This window comes from Salarias fasciatus, chromosome 9 (genome assembly GCF_902148845.1).
Source record: "Salarias fasciatus chromosome 9, fSalaFa1.1, whole genome shotgun sequence".
Taxonomy (NCBI): Eukaryota; Metazoa; Chordata; class Actinopteri; order Blenniiformes; family Blenniidae; genus Salarias; species Salarias fasciatus.
This window is the reverse complement of record NC_043753.1, coordinates 2,788,849-2,808,618: the sequence shown is the minus strand read 5'-3', so window position 1 is coordinate 2,808,618 and position 19,770 is coordinate 2,788,849. Positions and strand designations below refer to the sequence as shown.

Sequence of the window (19,770 nt, the reverse complement as noted above, 5' to 3'; positions counted from 1 at the left end):
ATTTGACGTGGGATCTGGTCACACTTTATTGATTCCTCCTGCAGATCCGTTTCCTCCACTGATGCTGCTTAATGCACCGCCATGAAAGATACATGAAAACATGAAGCATTTAATCCCCGCTTCCTGTATTTTTCAGGCCTTTCGGCCGCCTGCTGTGCAGCTTCCTGCCGCTTTGAGGCCCTCCAGAGATTTCATTAAAACAAAAGCAGCCAAACGTTCTGAGTCTCTGGGTTTAGCCTTTATTACTGCTGCTGATGGAATAAAATACTTCCCCCACATTTGGGGAGAAACAGGAAACAATATCTGAAAGAGGAATATCTACGGCAGGTTCAGCAGGGTGTATTTCAGAAAACAACCCCGCTGCGGCGTGTTGACTCTCCGTCGTTCCGCAGGACGCCTGCAGGAAGCCGCAGCAGGTTTGCGGCCACAACGGCGAGACGTACGGCACGGTGTGCGACGCCTTCTCGGACCGCGTGGCGGTGGACTACGAGGGCTACTGCCACGCCGTGGGCGCCGTGTCGGAGGGCGCGCCCTACTCCGCCTGCAGCCTCGTGCCCTGCCCGCCGCTGTCGGCGCCGGGCTGCCAGCCCGTCACGCCGCCGGGTGAGTGGAGGCCGGCCAGACACTCCGGGAGGGGGGAGGGGGGAGGGGTTACCTGCAGGGTCGTGACCTCTGCTGTGCTTGCAGGCGCCTGCTGTCCGATCTGCGCCAGCATGCTGCAGATCCTGTGGAACAAGGAGCAGATGAACACCTTCTCCAAGGTACGACGCATCAGGAGCAAACAGGAAGCCTTCGCTGTGTTTGAGTCCATTTACACGACAACACGCTGAAAACAGCGTTTTGAAAATGTCCCGTCTCCAGGCACTGCAGCCTAATTCCATCTTGAGTTAAAATAACAACCTTTAAATTTACATTTTCAAGCTTTTTTTCTGTTGTGGTACAAAGAAAATGTGATGAAAATGTCTTTATTTTAACAGGAAATGACTCCAGTCTCAGCATAAAGCCAGATTTAATGAAACCTTCAGGTATAAAATCCATTCAAACTCCGTTAAATTCAAAATGCTCCAGGATGAGTTATATCCTCCTGCAGTTCCATATGCTGCCATTTGGGGGAGGTAGAGATCCAGCCCCCGGGTCTCCATCTGCCCCTCGCTGATGCACAGCCTCTCCTTCTGTGGTCGTTTCTACATGTTCTCATCAGAAAACACCACGACCTTTAATGAAAATGTCCTGTTGTTGGGTTTTTTTTTCCAAGGAAGACAAAAAAAAAAAAACACCTTTATTTTATTTTTTTTTAATTGTTGAAGGCCTGTTTAAATGAAAATATCAACAGGTTTCTTCAGTTTTTGGTATAAAACTCTTTGTGAAACATGCGTGTGCGGAGGAAACGCTCAGTCAGTTAAACTCTCTGATTGGACGGACCTCCATGTTCTCGGGTCTGTTTTGCCGTCGGTGTGTCAGACTATCAGTGAGCTCAGGTCTCGTTGTTCCACCTCGTAGATGCAGACCTGCAGAGCCGGAATACTAATCTAAAGAAATCCAGCGTACGTGAGAAACATGAAAAAGCTGTTTCCCCAAAGGCATTTATTACTCGGAGCCTCTGGGAAGAAGCTTCCTGCTGCCTCTTCTGTTTGGATTCACTTTACTGCAAGAAAAAAGGTGAAGTTAGGAGGCTTGTTGAGGATCGTTTCCACAAAAACAATTTAAAAAAATACTTGTGAGGAGCAAGTAAGATATAATTAGAATCGATATCTGTTTTAAAGCAGAGGATCCCGGCGGCTGTGTGTGTGTGTCAGTCTGAAGTCCCTTTAATGAGGTTTCGCCGTGGAAATGGGGCTGCGCTCTTACTTTGGAGGAGCCAGCGGCCGTCTGACGCTGCGGGTTAATTAAAAAATCCGACAAAAACAGACAGAAAAGCAGGAAACGCTGCTTTTATGAGCAGATCGCAATATATGAGAGGGAGGCCGTGCAGCTTGTACCAATGTGATACTGAAAAGATCAATAGAAAAGAAGAGCGTGGATCAATCATCGTCTTTACACCATGAAGCAGTTTGTGGGGAAAAAGCTCAGATATCAACCAATTAAAAAATGCATTAAGATTAAATATTTTTGAATTAAATTGGATAAAACAGACGGTTTATTAAATTAGTACTTGTAAAATGTCTCTCATAAAGGGTCCATAGAGCTCGATATTAAGTCAAAGCGAAGTCAATTATTTTTCCTGGACTGATAGATAAGAGGCGGGGTTTATTAGGTTTGCACTTCGAACTCGATCATTCATCCCGAATTCATAATTAGTTCCACCTCAGTGTTCTTGAAGTTTCCACATTGTGCAGATTGTCTGGGGAAGAGAAGACCCGTCTTGAGAACATCACATGACATGAAATTGTGATAGCAGATGATCAAAAATGAACATATCGGTCAACACACACACACACACACACACCTGTCAGAGCGTAACATCGTCTGCACAGAGCAGAATCTCTGCCCTCTGGCTTGAAACCAGGACGACTTCCTGACCTACAGACCTCACTGATACTCAGAAGCCACTGATTATCGACACAACCATTCAGAGATGAAGACACACAATGTACAAAACACAATGTACAAAACACAATGTACAAAACACTGTTTCCAGATTTACAAAAGCAAGTCTTCAAAAAAAACAAAAAAAAAAACCAACTGATTTGTGTGAATATGAATGAAGATCAGCAGTAGCTCCTTGTCTCCACCTTTGCCCCGCCCATCCTCTCACGCTCCTCCCAGGAGCCCCTCGTGATGCCCCGCCCACCTTAACGAGTGGCATTAGCGCCCGACGCCCGCTAATGCCCGAGCGCCGACGCGCTCGCCCCTAATAAGTCCCGCGGCGTTTCATTCAGATCAGCTTAATGAGACAACAAAGCCCCCGCTGGCTGCTCGTCAGCTTGGCGTGAATCCCAGTGCACGCACGCACGCACGCACGCACGCACACACACACACACACACACACACACACACACACACACACACACACACACACACACATCACGGCGAGAGTCGGCCTGCTCACACCCCTCCGCTGCCACAGCAGCAGCGCTGATCTGATCTGATCTGCTGCTGCTGGGACACATGAGAGGGACGCTGTGAGTCTGGAGCACCTCTGCTCCGCCACAGCTGCTGGGTAGCCCCGCCTCCTCGCCACACGCGGCACACCCACTAAAGTCACAAACTACCAGGACTCCTTGGGAGCCAGGAGGGACTCGCCAGTCTGCTACCTGGATGGCCTTTCGAATATTAGATAGAAGTGACATGAAGGAGCCAGTTAGAGTCCCACTTCGATCTTTTCTAGGAATATCTTCCCAAAAACGTCTGGAACAGCTGGAAAAGTGAAATGATGCCACTTACATATCTCAAATTTTCCCAGCTAATTCAGCAGCTTAAAGCCTCATTCAGACAAGAGCGTTTCCAGTGAAAGCTCATCATTTTTGCCTTTCCGTCGCAGTAGAACTATTAACTGCGACCACAGGAGCAGCAGTTTCTGATCTGCATTGTTGGATTTAATTGTCCAGAAAGTCTCAGGCCGGTAACATCACAGCTCTGAATTTCCCGATGATGCAGCTTGGAACATCATGAAACAGTGGCTTTTTTCTTTTTCTTTTCTGAGAAAGTGACAGATCTTAGTCTGAAGTTGAACAGAAGCGTTAATCTGCTCCCTCCCTGCGCCGCAGCTGAATAGGAACCAGCCGGTGACGGTCCAGGACGTCCTGCAGATCCTGCGGCTCCACGTCTCCGTGCCGCAGTGCGACGTCTTCGGCTACCTGAGCATCGACCACGAGCTGGTGGTCCTCATCGCCCCCGTGGACCAGCAGCCCACGCCGCTGCAGGTGACACACACACACACACACACGAAAAGATTTCTGGTGCGTCGCCGGCTCTGGTTCAGACAGAAACCAACCTGTCACCACCCTCAGTGTGACGAACTGTACTTTCAGTTTACTGCTCAGAATTTATTACAAACACAAAACCAATCAACACATTTTCCAAGCAACCAAACATATAAATATAAACATAAATGTTCTTTATTCTTCCCATATGATCTTGTGTCCCTTGGACGTTCTGAAATATTGTCTTGTAAACCATAAATTTTACAGACTAGTTTGTCTTTGTCTTTTTAGCTTCTTGAATTCAACTTTATAAACTATATTCACAAAAAAAATTACCTTTTAACATCAATAACTTACATATGAATTTGAAATTATAACAAAAACATCTTAAATTGAGCTTCTCCATGAACTTGTAGCCACGTTAGCAACATTAGCTCTGTTAGCCACCTAGCTTCATGTCACGCTGTGACTATAATCACAATTTACACAAATAACAAGAATAACAGAAGTATTCTAACCTCATTGGCTGTATTACGTAAAAAAGAGGTGAATTTTGTGTTTTTGTGCTCTTATTACACAATTTAGAACTTAAAAACACCTGTGTAGATTTCTCTGTGCACCTCCTAATGCAGTCCCACCCGGAACTACAGCAGAAATTTAGTTCCGCCACAAATAGTTCTGTAACTTTGGAGGTAGGAACCAAAATTTAATGGTGTGTAAAAATGACTGATGCACTGCAGACGGTATGCAGCAACACGACCTGCGCAGCTTTGTGGTTAAAGCCTCTTCTGGCTGCTTCCGTGTGTTTTTGCTCTTGTCGGATGGACGCCTCGGGTCTCGCTCTGCTGCCGCTGTCCAGCGACAAGCTCCGCTAACACGGCGTCCAGCTGGCCAGCTTCACGTCTCGTGACAGGAGGCGGAGAAATTAAAGTTTTTCCACTCATTTATCAAAAACAATTAAAAATGAGTCTTTAAAGAATCATTTTAAGTCTGCTAATAATCCAAATATTCTTGATATGGCAAAAGAAAATGAGTGTTATGAGAAGTTTTACTGTTATTTTTGTTCTAATTACTTCAAATTTAATATTGGATTTAAGCCTTTGAGAGTGAGTGCAAAGTTTGACTACAATTTATATGCGTGTGTGTGTGTGTGTGAGTGTGTTTATTAAGCTTCAGCAGCTGTGAAACACACCTGGATGTCCAAGTGTGTGTCGATGGTTGATTAAGACCCGAAGCACAGCCAGTTTAAAGCTCTCATTTTCCACAGACGTGAGCTAAACTCACTTGTTAATCATCGTAATTGAAGGTAAAGATCTTTACCTTTTAATCCGACCGGATTTTAGAGGCCGTTTCCACCGAACCGTTTAACCGGGAGCGTAAAAGAGAAGGAGATCCTGAAGGAAGGGAAGATTAACGCCTGGTTTTCATGGAGTTCGAGAGCTTTATAGTCTGTGATAAACTGACACCGAGCCGTCCTGCTCCTCACACGTCGTTTTGAAGCTGAGAAGAATTGTGATTTATTTAGTCAAGGCTCTATTTGAGGAGCAGAAGCGCTGAGTTCATGAGATAAGAGCTGATTGACCTCTGCTGTCAGAGCCTTTGTTTCCTGCAGCAGTGAAATGTTTGAGGGGGAAGGAAGCTGAGATGTTTACACCCCGACGTACGAGCGAACCGGCGGAGCCGTACCAACAGCCGTTATTTACCGCGGTCGCTGTGGAATGTTTCATTTTTCAGACAACTGGAGTATTTTCCCCGCCGTGTAAACACACGAGAGCGAGCGGCGCCTCGACACCCGCCGTGTTTAACGCCGCTAATTACCCTCCGCCGCCGCCGATCCTCCAGGGCATCAGCATTCATAGTAAAGTGAGGGGGAGGACTCATCTGTCTCATCTCACCTGCCCCTGCTTCATCACCGGCGTTTTACTGTGGCGACGGTTTACCGTCTACTGTACCGGGAAGACGCTGAGCTCGGCTCACCTCTTCAAACCGCCGCTGACGTGGCTCAACACGTCTCTGACGGTGTCTCCATGTTAAATCAGTCACTTTCAGAACTGAGGTCAGTTTCAATAAGTTTCACTAGAATCTCTCCATCAGACTCGTTTACAGCGCCACGCTTCATTTTTGCATTTTCATTTCAGACACGTTTATGTGGGAACATTTGAAAACAGGCTGTAACCAGGATCAGGACCAGATGGATCTGGACTGGGAGTCCCGACACTGACTAGAACTATTTACTTCACTATCTATCCGCAGTAGCAGCGTTTCAGAAGAGCTGCGTTTCCTTCCGTCTACATGAAGACACAGGGCTTTTTTGAAAAGTTGTTTTTTTCCCTGTTTCCACAGAATCGGAGCGTTTTCTAAAAATTCCACCTCGGGAGCTGTTTCTAAACAGCAGCATTTTCAGTAATGGCACTACTAGGGCTGTTCGAATATGAAAAAAAAAATCCAAATAAAAAAATTTGGGCAATATTTTAATCACGATTATTTGGGCGATCATGTCTTTAAATTTGGAAAAGCATTTATTGAACATGTTAAAAAAACAAAAACACTCCCCTGTACAACTCCAGTCCTGCCAAAACCATCTACAGTCAGTAAAAACTTTATTTAGCACTGTGGAGGACTTTCCTATCATAAAACATTAGTACATGCCGCGTTTTCAACTCTGAAGTCCAAACAACTGGACTTCACGTTACCCCGGAACCAGCATAGCAGCATGACCATGACCAGCACAGACCTCTGACACACAGACCCCACGCCGACTGTGGATGTCTGTGGTTTCTCTCGATGGAGCCTTTGTGCCGCCACCTTGTGGAAGTTGTCGATGAAGCAGCGGTGAATGAAAGTCTTCTCACACGCGGGAGCGCGGCGTAGAGCAGGGATTAGAGCGGGGAGTTGAGTTCTGCGTCTCAGGATGGAAACACCAAATAATCATTTTTTTCCTCGATTGTAAGAATTTTTAGATCGTTTGGAGCCAGAATCATAATCACCATTAAAATGCTTTTAATTGAGCAGCTGTTGCCCAAAACGCAATAAAAGTTTTTTTTATTTACACCTGAAAACTCATCTAAACTGAACCGAGAAGCCTCTAAAGAAATGCAGCTCCTCCTGTCTGTGGCCAAACTGTAAGATGGCAAACGTGACCAGGCTGACACAGAAGCAGTGGAAACCTCGAAGCTTGTTCCAGATAATCCTGGTTGACAGGTTTTGTTTTTAATACTCTACCAGAGCTGATCTTTCTGCTGTCGTAGCGAGTTTGAAGCTGTTGCTGGAATCATATTCTCAGTGGGCTCTTATTGTATTTACACACGATTGTTGTTTTCTTTCCTTGTCTTTCAAACCGGTTGTCGGCGGCGCCGTCTCTGCAGGGACTTTGTGAGTAATGATAATGGCGTTATTGACCGTGAGAGTGTGTGTAGCTGAGCTGCTGCCGCTGCAGGTGGAGGGAGGACGGAGCCGCCCAGGAGACGGCTCATTAGATCCCGAGCTCGCTGCAGATTCAGACCGACTTCAGCTGCTGTTGGGAAACGGAACTGAGCTGTAATGCAGAGCCCTTTGTTTCCCGGTTGGTCAATTTCCCCACAATCACCAGTAACCTGAGGAATTAGATCCCAGATCCAGAGAGACTCAGAGTGGAGCTGCTGGTCGGTCGCTGTGAGATGGGCGGAGCGTCTGATCAGGATTAATGTCGGCTGCTAATGATTCACTTTCTGGAGATCAATGAATAAACTTTCTCCATTTTCAGTGTCCAATATTATGTAGGTACCTTTAAAATCTGTTATGTGTTTGTAGCCTCGAAACACCAGATTATTCTGAAAGTTCTTTAAAATTACTCAGATGTGGTGTTCTCGTATTCGAGACAGTTCCAAGGTCTTCCTCTTGACTCAGTATTGGCCCCTTAAAGCAGGGGTGTCCAACCTTTTTGGACCCAAGATCTACTTTTCAAATTGGCAATCCCTCAGGATCCACCTGGTCCAGCTGGGGGGACAGACATCCTGATGGGACACGTGAACACTGAATCCTCACAGTCAGTGAGTCATGTCATAATGAAATGTCCAGGTTACTCAGAACAGAGGAAAACAGTGCTTATAAATTTTGAAAAGTTGGGACTAAAAACATTTTCACTTGCAGCAACACTGGGTGAGGGAGACTGCTCGGGCAGGAACTCACTTTCTTTTGAGAACAGGTCTGTACAGCAGGGTACGGGGGGGGGGGGGGGGGGGGGGCAGATGAGCAACACCGTAACTAATCGTCATTTAATTTATTTTATTTTGATAATTGACCGGATTCTCTTGCCTTTTCTGTTTCCGACTCCCTGTCTGGTCCGATCTGTTTGTTCCAGCTTGACAAATGGCGCTCTCGGCGCTCTCGGTTCGCGTGAAACATAGAAGGAAGCGGAGCGGGCGCGCTGCAGAGCGCGAGCCGCGGCGCCCCCCTGCACGTTGTGTGGGCAGTCAGATAGGTTAACGTGGGAGGTGATCAGAAACTCCGCACGCGGCGCTTCCACGTTCAGTGCCTTTCCCCCGTACGGCACTCGCTGCAGCACTCCACTGTGTCTACTCCCCCCCCCCCCCCCCCCCCCCAACAGTCACCACACACACAAACACTACTTTGCAGTGGCGCGTCTCGTGTAAGGACAGCATGTGGAGCGCCCTTTATGCAGGAAAACTGAAGTTTGCGTGTAAGAAAGTAACAATTATTTTAATTTAACTCGCCCTTCTAGGGGGGACGGGGGGTGCCGTTGGGGGGCCGGGGCGCCCCCCCCTAATATAATGGTAGGGGAAACACTGGTCTTTGTCTTGCCCTGACCCTGAAATACTCTGGTTCCGGGTCTTGACTCGGTCTCGGGTTTTGTGGTCTTGGCTTCAACTCTACTCATAATTCATAAAGAAACTCTGGGTTTCAAAAGGTTTTTCACTGAAATTTAAAAGTTTTCACGTTATATGTTCAGTTTATATTAAAGTTACAATATTCAATCTGTGGCTGTTTTGAATATTCGGTCTCATTCGGTGAGTCGCTGGAGCCTCGAGTTGGTTTTCAGTTCTGATTTTACAGTTTTGCTCGTTTTTCTTTTGCTTCCTGTCGATGAACCTGCCGCCGGTTCACATCTTCCTGATGCATCAGAGACTCCGGAGAGCTCAGCTCTTTATTTTATGCTGTTTCAAACTAACGATGTTACAAACGAAACAGCAGAAAAACTAAACTCAAGAAATTCAAGATGGCGTGGCCTGAGGTGTCGTGCAGACACGGAAGGTTGTAACAGCTTCATCTTAAAGGCTGCAGATTTTGCAAAGGTTAATTGAAATTTAAATATTGGTGTCAGTAGAAACTGTCAAATCCAAACCCAAACAGGCAACGCTCCAAACAGGCAACGCTCCAACACTTCAACAGAAAACTTCTACCGGCATACAGTAGAGCTTTATGAGTACAGTCTGTCCTTTTGCTTCTCAGAATTCAATGTTTTCTGCTCAGTTATGTAAAAACAGCATGACAGAAGTTAGAATATCTATTAAGTTGTAGTTTATCGTGACCTTCCAGCTTGAAGTGATTATGGAGTGAAAGAAAGAGAAGTTTGTTCCGGAAGATTCGGTTAAACTGCAGAAGAATGTTGTTTGTTTGTAAATAACAAACCGTTTTCAAGGCACCTTCAGACTTTCCCTCCTTGTTTTTGTGGCTTTTACGGAAACCAAGAAAAAGTTGCGCCGAGGCGTTTCTCCGCGGCGTTGAACCCCGAGTTTCGGCGTGACCTCTTGCAGTTTTATCGGAGTCCGAAGCGATGAGTGAGAGGAAGCGGTTCCGCCGGCGGAGAATCTCTGGATATAACCTGCAGGCATTATTCATGTCAGCGAGGCCGCCGCAATCATCGGAGCGATTTTTCACTCCGCCGGAGGCCGTGTTGAAGAGGCGGACCGCTCTCTTCCCACAGGAGGCGTCTTTTCCTGTCTTTAATTCCCACTAATTTCCTCCTGATCTGCTCGTCCAGGATCCTCTTCTCCTCCTGCCGCCTTCATCCAGATGTTTTAGTCTGTTTCTTTTTTCCTCATGTTGAACAACGCCGGTCTGTTCTGACGCAAATCAGACTCCTAATGCAGGAACACGCCGTGTTAATTAGATCGTATCTTATTCATTTGCTGGAATGAGTTATCGTCAACAAAAATTCAGCTTTTTCTCACTAAACAACAGTCAATTAACAATTGAACAGATGTCTGCGAAGGAAGGCAATTAATGTTAATGTTAACCTTTTGGCACCACTTTATTCCGCCTTTGAGAGTTAGAACGTCATGATATTTGCAAAAAAAAAACCACAATTCTTGAAATAACTCATTCTCACAGGACCTTCGTGACCCTAAAACTGCATCTTGGAGACTTTATTCAGACATTTACAAGTTCTGAAGCTCAATGTAATTTTGATAAGTTTTCAAAAAGACTTTGCAACATTACTTTTGTTGTTTTATTTAAACTGACGTTAACCTGTCACGAAACATCAGTATTTGGAAATAAAGCATAACTGTATACAGTAAATTAAAAAAAAAAACGTTTTTCATCCATTACTTTGATAGAAAAGCCATAAAAATGCTCTTTTGATGATTAAAGTGGCAGCGCTTTAAAAAAAAAAAAAACTAAACCTAAATAGATAAAAGTTTGAGTTTCTGACATTATAGAACACTTTCGACTTCCTTTCCTTATAAAAGTTTGAAAAGTAAAGAATTTAATTACCAGTTGCTGCGTTCGGAGTGAGTGAATTATTCATGGAGTCACACTTTCATGCTCTTCATTTTAATGAACTGATATTAATTAGCAGAATTTCTTTTTTTATTTTTTCTTTAAATTCTGAATTGAACAGACTGAATCGACGGCGACTGTTGTTGATTATTTATGTCAATGACTGCTGTAAAGACCCATGGTGAATGTGCTTTAGAATCTGATCCACACACTCAAAAGCAGAAGGAGGTTCAAAGAAAAGCCTGAAAAATATCAATAAATAAATGATGACTTCTCTTTCCCGACTCGGTTTTTCTCTGAAACGCGGCGTAACCTTGCCTCCGGAACTCATTTTAATATTGAAATCTAAACTTCCACGGCCGTCTCCATTGTTTATTTCCCGCTGTGTGGTGCGTCCTTGTGCGAGCGTTTCGGGCGATTCGCCGATCGGTTCAGTCCGGGTCGCGGTTTTCTAATGGAGACGAGCGAGATTAGAGGAGCTTTTAGATCTTTTCACTGCTTTTTTTTTTTTTTCTTCTTCCTCATTCACAGGGAGGTTTTATTGAGCGCCGGCCTATTCAACCACTTGTTTTTATATTATTACTTCTTTTTTAAAAATGTTCCAACCTAAAGAATGAAAGCCAAGTGGTGCGTTTTGGGCTGTGCGCTCGTCTTTAACCTTCCGCTGGTGGAGCATTGAGACGAGAACATGAGCAGCCGGGCTCAATGAGTTCAGACTGCTCCAGAAATCTGGATAAACTGGATAATTCTGGGCACTACCCTGTCCTCATGCCCCTTAGCAGCTATTTTTGGGGTATCACCGGTGGACAGGTTAATTTTTTATTTATTTATTTTTTTAATTTATTCACTTCTTACTTTTAAATTTCCTTTTACTTTATGAATGTTTTATTATTGCTTTCATTTATGACAATTACTGCTTTTACTGCTATAATTTTTGCTGCTAGCATTATCGCTTAACTATGTCTCTGCTATTAATTTTTTTTATTCTTATTATCAACCCCCTTAGTTTCTTTCTGTTTATCCTGTACGGTGAGCACAGCACACCTGCGTGGGTGGGGATTATTGGGAGAATGTAAAACTTATTTACTGGTTTTCTTACATTTTCAAAGCAATTATACGAGTGAAGGCTCGTATGTTTGACCTTTGTGTTTCCTGCTTCTTCCTTGGGAGCCACTTTTGATCGTCCTCTCCTGATACTTTGTGTTCCGTCTTTCATTCGGGTTTTATTCTGTTCGATATTCTTTTGTTAAGATGTTGGGTAATTGTCTTGAAAAGAAAAAAGAAATGTCAGACTTCTCATTTGGACATATTTTTGTACACTATCCATGATGCCTTCTGAAGTCTGCACAATAAATACATTTGTTAATTAAAAAATATATATATATAAAAAGAAATCTGGTTAAACTCCAGACTGGAGACGCCGAACCTTTCCGTCCTGCTGTTAGCATGTTTAGCGTGTAGCATGTAGCGCGGTGAACCGACGGGGGTCGAATAGCAGATGAGAGCAGATCAGATCCTCTTAACCGCATGTCGAAGAATCTTCTGGTTTGTTTTGGATATTTATATATTGCAGCTCTTTCACGAGCTGACATAAAGCTCCCGAGACGTCTCATAAAACTTGAATCGCCCTTTTGCCAGCACCCAGATGCAATTTATCTGCTATTTCCTGTGTCTTCTTACCAAAGTTAAATATTTTCAACGGTGACTTTGTCTGTACATAGTCAGCAGAGTGTGTTATAGACTTTATTTCTTTCATCTAACTTGTAAATAACGCTTGAAAGAACATTTTGCTGGATTTTTATGGAATAGATTCTGTCTGACTCAGTATACTATGTATTTTTTCTTTTCACTTCAGGGTGAATTTACTATTTAAACATTCCAGTGAAGCTCCTGCAGCTGGTGTATTGAGAAAGCCTAATCCGAAGTCTGATCCATGATTCTGCATCTCAGAATTCAGGGTATACAGGTGTTTTTTCAGCCGCTCCAGAAACAGGAAACCAGATCTCGGACCTCAGAGCTGCCGTCGTCGTACCGACTCCATCCCTCCTCCCGATGAAAGCACCGCCGCGGTGTAAATGAAACGGCGGATGAGAGTCTCGCCTGGAGCCCGGAGTCACGAGCCGATCGTGTCGGGTTCCTCTAACGGGGTCGAGGTTTAAGTGTGTCGCCCTGAAAGTGGGTTAAAGGAGCCGGGGTACGGCGCTCAGACGTCTCCGGGCCGCCGCTGAACCGCCGCCGCCGGCAGAGATCTAATCTTAGACATGAATCAGTTCATGGCCGACAGCGCCCAGCACGACTCCCACAAAGAGTGGAAGCAAATACTTTGAAGAAGGGAGGAAGACGTCGCCGGAAAAGAGCAGAGTCGTCAGTTTCCCGTCCCAGGACGGCGTTGAAGTCATCATAAAGGCAGACCGACCGGAGGAAGTGTGATCGGAGCGTGTTCGGTCAAACCAGAGACTGAGGCCAGCTGGTCCAGCAGGAGTTCCAGTTCCCACGTCTGCCTGTCCAGCCGTCAAACTGCTGTTGGACAGTCGGGGGCGCCAGGTGTCCCTCAACCCCCCCAGAGCCCCCAGATGTTCAGCCAGAACAGGATAATGTCTTGTAGATGTCGACTGGTGTTTGTGCCGTTCGTGGTCCGTCTGTGAAGAATCCTCCAGAAACACATGAAACCAAGAACGTCTGTTCCCCTGAAAGGTTTTTTTTTTTTTTTTTTTATTAGCTGTGATCCTTTCAGAGAGAAACTCGGCTCAGTGGAGCCTTCAAAGGACTGTAGGATGACGGCACAAATCTCTCACTTATTCAGTTTTCATCTTTTTTTTTTTAGCTCAAGGTCTTTTTGAACACAAGGAGCGCCGTGACCTTTAAGCAGCAGCAGCAGTTTTGAAGTGGAAAGTGGAACGGAGGTAGAAATGCATTTCATATAGGTCTGAATGATTAACTGTGAGGCCGCCTTTTCTTCCTTGTCTCTGTGCCGTTTCAAACGCCGAGGCAGCTTTTCTAACCAGCTCAGGTCGATGTGACACCAAAGTAAAGTTCTCGGTGTCTGTTTGGACTCGCATTGATTCCCGGTGACTTTCTGCTCGTACTTCTGACAAAAGGCAAATGGCTGAATTCAAAGCTGTGAGGAAACGGAAAAAAAAAAAAAAAAACTGGATCGATTCAGAAAATGGTGCAACACAGAAAATATCTTCAAATAAATAAAGTCTGCATGTAAGAGCTGTAGAGGGGCAGACAGCTGTCCTGGTGGAGGGAGGACTTCAAGGTCTCTGCCCTGAAAGTCTGGGTCTTTTCTTGGTCTTGGGATTCTCAGTCTTGGTCTTGATTTGGTCTCGGCAACTTAAAGTCTTAGTCTGGGGATACTCTGGTTTTGGACATGACCTAGTCTTGGCCACCTTAATACAAAGTCTTGGTCTTGGGGCGCTCGGGTCTGGGACCTGACTTGGTTTCAGGCCCTTAAAGTCTTGGTCTTTTCTTGGTCTTATAATGCTCTGGTCTCAGTCTCAGTTCCTTAAAGTCCTGGTTTTGGAATACTCTGGTCTTGGACTTGACTTGGCTCAGCTCGTGAAAGTCTTGGTCGTTTCTTGGTCTTGGGATTCTCGGTCTTGGTCTTGGGATGCTCTGGTCTTGGACTTCACTCTGTCTCAGTCTCTTAAAGTCTCAGTCTTTTCTTGGTCTAGAGATTCTCTGGTCTTGGTCGTGACCTGGCCTCGGCCCCTTAATATAAAGTCTTGATCTTTAGATGCACTGGTCTTGGTCTTGACTTGGTCTCAGACCCTGAAAATTCTGGTCTAGTAATATAAAGTCTTGGTGTTGGGATGCTCCCATCTTGGACTTGACTCGGTCTCAGTCCATTAAAGACTCGGTTTTGTCTTGGTCTTGGGATTCTCAGTCTTGGTCTCGGCTTGGTGTCTTCTTCGGTGGTCTTGGCTTCAACAGCAGTCGATGCCATGTGACAAAACCCCTCTAGCCATAAAAACAGCAGCGTCTCTGCTAGAAGCTGAACCGGTTCACACCCGTCAGATTCAGTCCTGATTGATTTGTTTTAATTTTTCTTCTTTTGTGCTCACATCACCGACTTCAGCCCGTTTTTGTGTCGCCCAAACCCCTGGCACTGCTTGGCTTCCTCCTCTCGGACCTGTGAGCCGAGACCGGTTCTCCACGCTGCCCTTTGCCTCCTGTGAGTCACCGGCGCTCACATCGGGCTCGGAGCAGCAGCTGCCGAGAGAACGGACCGAACGGTCTCTTCATGTTCTCGGTTATTATCAAACACGATGCGTTGGTTTTGAAATGGCGGCGGGTTTCTGTGTTTTCTTCATCCAGCTATTCGGAGGCTCGGATCGAGTATTCCTCCCGGTTTATCTGCATTTCAGATTCATCGAAATGCTCTGAAGCGGTGAACTCACCTGCGGCGCTTTGGGCTGTTTTTTCTCGAGGCTGATTCAATGATTTAAACCCTCGACTCTGCTGGCAGATCCTCACCTTTCCTGTAAATTAAACGTGAAGCTTTTCTGAAATGAAAACGCTAAAACGGCGCGTGAAGAGGGGAAAACATGAATTTTTAAAATGCCTGTTTTTACGGTTTAAATCTATTGCTCAAAACTTTTTCTAATTTATTCTCTCATTTTTCCACACTCGCTGCCATTCAGAAGAAAATAAAACCCATCAGCTTCTCTAATAACCCAGCCATGTTCTTCTGGCTCAGTTTGAGCCACATGTCCAGGTGTTGTCGTTCCTGTCACAACTTGAGTCTCTTCAGTTCTCATCGGTTCGTCACCGTCATTAACCCGGCAGAGCCGCGGCGACGCCGTCGGTTCGGCCGTGGGAGAAACGCCGCCGCTCAGCGGGGCGGGAGGTTAAAGTGTGGGAGAGGCCGTGGCGAATCCGGCAAGCTGAGAAATGTCATCAGATTCAGACGCAGCAGTTTAACGGAGGCGGGAAGAGAAAAGAAAAACAAAAGGTAAAGGTGGAAAAGTGGCGGCGGCAGCTCACGGCTTTAAGCTGTTGCTAGGCAACAGACTCTTCCACATGGGCTTGTGGTGGAGTTGGTATTCATCCTCGGGTGGATGGGGGACCGCGCCCAAACGCAAGTTCCAGCAGACCTGAAGATGTCTGAGCGCCGTGCTGGAAATCACCGTCTGACTCGATTCATCCTGGAAAACTCCGGAACGCTCTGGAGCTAAAGCCTGAAACGCAGAAATCAGGTGAACCGACGGTCACACTCGAGGACAAACTGATTGATCAGAGATGAAAACAGTCGGTGGGTGGTAAAATCAGTCGGTCACAGAAGAAAGCAGTCGGTCGGTGTTTAAAACAGTCAGTCTTTGGTGAAAACGGTCAGTGGTGAAAACAGTCGATCAGAGATTACAACATTTGGTCAGTGATAAAAACAGTCGGTCAACGATGAAAACGGTTGGTGGTGAAAACAGTCGGTCAGTGATGAAAACGGTCGGGCCGTTGCCAAGGAAACGCGGCTCCGCCTCCGGGTCTCACCGCTGCGTTTGTCTCTTCCAGATCGAGGCCTGCAGCAAAGAGGCGGAGAAGATCGACTCGCTCATCAACTACGCCAGCCCCACCCTGGTGTCCCACGTGCCGCTGTCCGCCTTCCTGGCCTCCGAGATCAAGACCTCCTCCATCCGCTCCTCGGGGGCGGAGCAGGCCTCGCCGCCGCCCCGGGTCCTCATCCCGGTCCTGGTCCTGCTGGTCCTCATGGTGTCCGGCCTCTTCCGGCTTTAGGTGCCTGACATCCACCCCGACTGACTGACTCAGCTCCAAAGTGCCCCCCCTTCCCCAGGAGCCCCCTGGTGGCGACAATCGGATCCTATTGACTGACCTGCGTCTCCAACAATCACAGCGGTGGGAAAGCTCTGATCACACAAAGCCTCAGTATGAACAGTATTATCCAGTGATCCTCCTCACCAGGCCCCCCTTCAGTCAAGAGCGTGTGTGTGTGTGAGACAGAGTGTGTGAGTGTGACCTTTAAAAGAAGCGCTTGGCTTCGTACCAACAGTGTTTATCCATTAGTCCCAGCAGCTCTCTGGGAGGCGTTAAGAGGGAACGTAAACTTCATGAGTCACCCTGAGTGTGTGTGTGTGTGTGTGTGTGTGTGTGTGTGTGCGTGTGTGTGCGTGTGTGTGTGTGTGTGTGTGTGTGTGTGTGTGTGTGTGTGTGTGTGTGTGCGTGTGTGTGCGTGTGTGTGCGTGTGTGCGTGTGTGTGTCTGTGTGTGTCTGTGTGTGTGATGACTGACGAGGACTCGATATCCTTGTCTGGCTCTGCATCTGTGTGGCAATTCACTTGAAATTCCCCCTCCTGTGCACACACGCACACACACACACACACACACACACACTGAGAATCGGTTTGAGAAGTCTTCTGATGGAGTCCGACGAGCGTCTCTGTGACACTTCTAGGGTCGACAGGAAATCAGCCGCTCTGTCTGTGTTTTCCTCCAAACTCAGTTTCAGTCCTTCAGGTCCTCCACACGCTGCCTGATGACCTTTAACCTTTAGTCCAGATTGAATCTGGTTTTTTTCCCTCTCTGTTTTCGCTGCTCCGTCTTGCACCGATGTGCTTCGCAGCTGATTGATCTCCAGAGATTTACACTTTTCATTTTGGCAAATGAAATTCCATCAGTTATCTTCAAGGCCCCGAAGACGTGAGAACTGTGTGGACTCAGTGTTTGAACCTGGAACTGAAGCAGTGTTAAAGTCATGATCAAGAATTCAGGGTTTTTGTTGTTTTTTTTTTTTCAGATTTCCAGTCCAGTCATTTTGAATTTGCAGGACATGAAAACGCAGAAATCAAATTTGCCACAGTTTTAACCACAATGCTTGACAGTCGACGCCACGGTAACGGAATACTGATAAGATAACGCCGCGTCACCGACGGCGACGTCCAATCAGCAGCGAATTGACCTGAACCACTGATAATTAACGCCTTCAGGTCAGGTTTATTAAACAGTATTAAGGTTAAAGAGGATGCCCGCCCCCACACACACACACACACACACACACACACACACACCCTCCCTCCCTCCGCCTGAGGCCAGTAGCTCCCAGCAGCAGTGAAAGGGACGAGCAGAAGCCATGAAGACGTCGAAGACAATCAGCCTCCACGCGATGCCTTGCTCATAGTGTCTTATATGAAGTAATAATGAAAATGCAATAAGTTTCTATTTGTTCAGAAGTGTCTTTATATTTGATATGTATCGATCGTGTGCCATGTTTTGATTTCTATTGATTACGTTTTAGCTGTTATTCTTTATTGCATGATGACAATTATGAAGTGTGTTTATTCCAGAATGTACTGCAGTGTGCGTGCGTGTGTGTGTGCGTGCGTGTGTGTGTGTGTGTGTGTGTGTGTGTGTGTGTGTGCGTGTGTGTGTGTTTCTGCCTGTACAGCACACCGTGTCCTCGTGTCCAGCAGTATTACTGTGCTCGGCAGCTCTGTAGCAGGGAACCTTCTCCAGCCTCCATCTACTCTCATTTCTACCCGTTTTATTAATTAATATTAATTTTATTATTATGATATTGAATATGCTTTTTTCTGCATTACTTGTGTTTGTCTTCAGTGTTTGATTTATTTTTTTTCCTCCTCCACATGAATGAGTTCTTAGAGAAAAGTGACAAATTTGCCTTTTTTTTTTTATGTTTGAATGTTCAGATGAATCAAAAGGAAAAAGATCTGTTTGACTTTTTCCTTTGAGGTTAAAGCTAAGAGTACAGTATTATGTTTAATTACCTGCTATATTTTTGTTTGAGTTTTGATCAGAAGGTCCCTGAATTCTGATTGAATCAGGTTCATTTGAAAAGGTTTCAAGGTATTTTCACAGAGCTGAGGTCGCTTAGCAGTTAGCTTAGCTTTCAATTTCTGTTTTTTTTTTCCTTTAAATGGGAAAAGCTGTAATTATCACAGTTCTGTGTAATTTTTTTACAAAACGTGTGGCTTGACAATCATTTCTCTCCTAAAGATGGCGGTTTGAGGGTGATCTTCCTCTCTGATTGGAGTTCACTGCTTTTGTTGAGTATAGTTTAACTGTGTCAAATATAAGGCCTGCGGCCCACGAACGGCCAAGTGTGAGCTTCTGTTAATTTCTTTTCCCAATTTGATTTATGATTGAGTTTATTGTAGGTGTGATTGTGACAATTTGGACATGTTAGAAACCCTCTGAAACGGCACAGGAGGTCGGTTTTAATGTGAAAAATATAAAATCTTGTTTTCATCGATGCTTTCAAGTGAAAATGCAATCTTTATCAACAAATTTTTTGAGGAAAAAAATACTCCGTCTCCATGGAAACAGAAGGACGCATGACTTTTTGGAAATGCTACAATCTGTGGTTTCATTACCAAAAGAAAGAAAAAGAACCAACAGCACCCACTAGTGGCCCAAACATGCTAATGATATCGAGTTTTTTGTTTGTTTGTTTGTTTGTTAGCATTTTAGCTCCCCTGGCTTAAACGTACGCCGTTTTCAAATCGTTGTATAAACAGACAGGAAACTTTTCTGAAACGTGTTTTCACTTGAAACTGAGGGAAAACCTGCAGGTTGAGTGATTTGAATTTTAACTTCAGTTTATTAGAGCGTGACAGTAACCAGAATCAGTTCTCTTTCATTTATAAAGATTAAATTCTTTTATTTTTTGTGATTTCAGGGAAAATGAAGAATGCTTGTGCAAAGCTAAGCTAACAGGAATTCTGACTTCGGCTCTGCGTTAAATTTTTAATCTGAAGAAATGTTTTTATCGTGTGAATCCGCAACCAAACAGTGTTTGTAAAAAAAAAAAAAAGACAAAAGACGTCAGGATGCATCTTTCATGAAATATAAAAAAGTCAATCCACAACCAGGAGTGTGTTTGGTTTTCTGAGTGTTTCATGACTTTTTCTTTTTTAGGTTTCAAGACATTAAGGTAGGAAAAAAAAACACTGCATTAGATGGGTTGAACAAGAACAAGGAACAAGATGTTTAGTTGTGGAAAAAAAGAAAATTAGATAATAAAAAGACACATTTGTGTCAGTTGGTTTAAAATGGCATATTTTTTCTTCAGTTATTCGCTTTTGACTTTTCAAAGATTTGAACATCCTTAATAAATCTCGTGGCATCTTTTCAGCCTGATTAGTTTTCTTTGTTTTCTTCAAGTTCAGACTCTCTCTGCTTTTCTCCAGTTCTTCTAAACTTTCTCACTCTGATTT

At 45.1% G+C, this 19,770-nt stretch overlaps 1 protein-coding gene across 1 annotated transcript in view; it reads left to right on the top strand.

The window, feature by feature from the left end:
* reck (reversion-inducing-cysteine-rich protein with kazal motifs) overlaps positions 1 to 18,897 on the top strand; it is a 56,812-nt gene extending 37,915 nt beyond the window's left edge. Inside the window, exons 18-21 of the mRNA XM_030099911.1 lie at positions 393 to 603; positions 688 to 761; positions 3,708 to 3,863; positions 16,095 to 18,897. Coding sequence (XP_029955771.1) covers positions 393 to 603; positions 688 to 761; positions 3,708 to 3,863; positions 16,095 to 16,316 — 663 coding nt within the window. The 3' untranslated portion in view covers positions 16,317 to 18,897. The remainder of the gene's footprint in view (positions 1 to 392; positions 604 to 687; positions 762 to 3,707; positions 3,864 to 16,094) is intronic.
* The last annotated feature ends 873 nt before the right edge of the window (positions 18,898 to 19,770 follow it).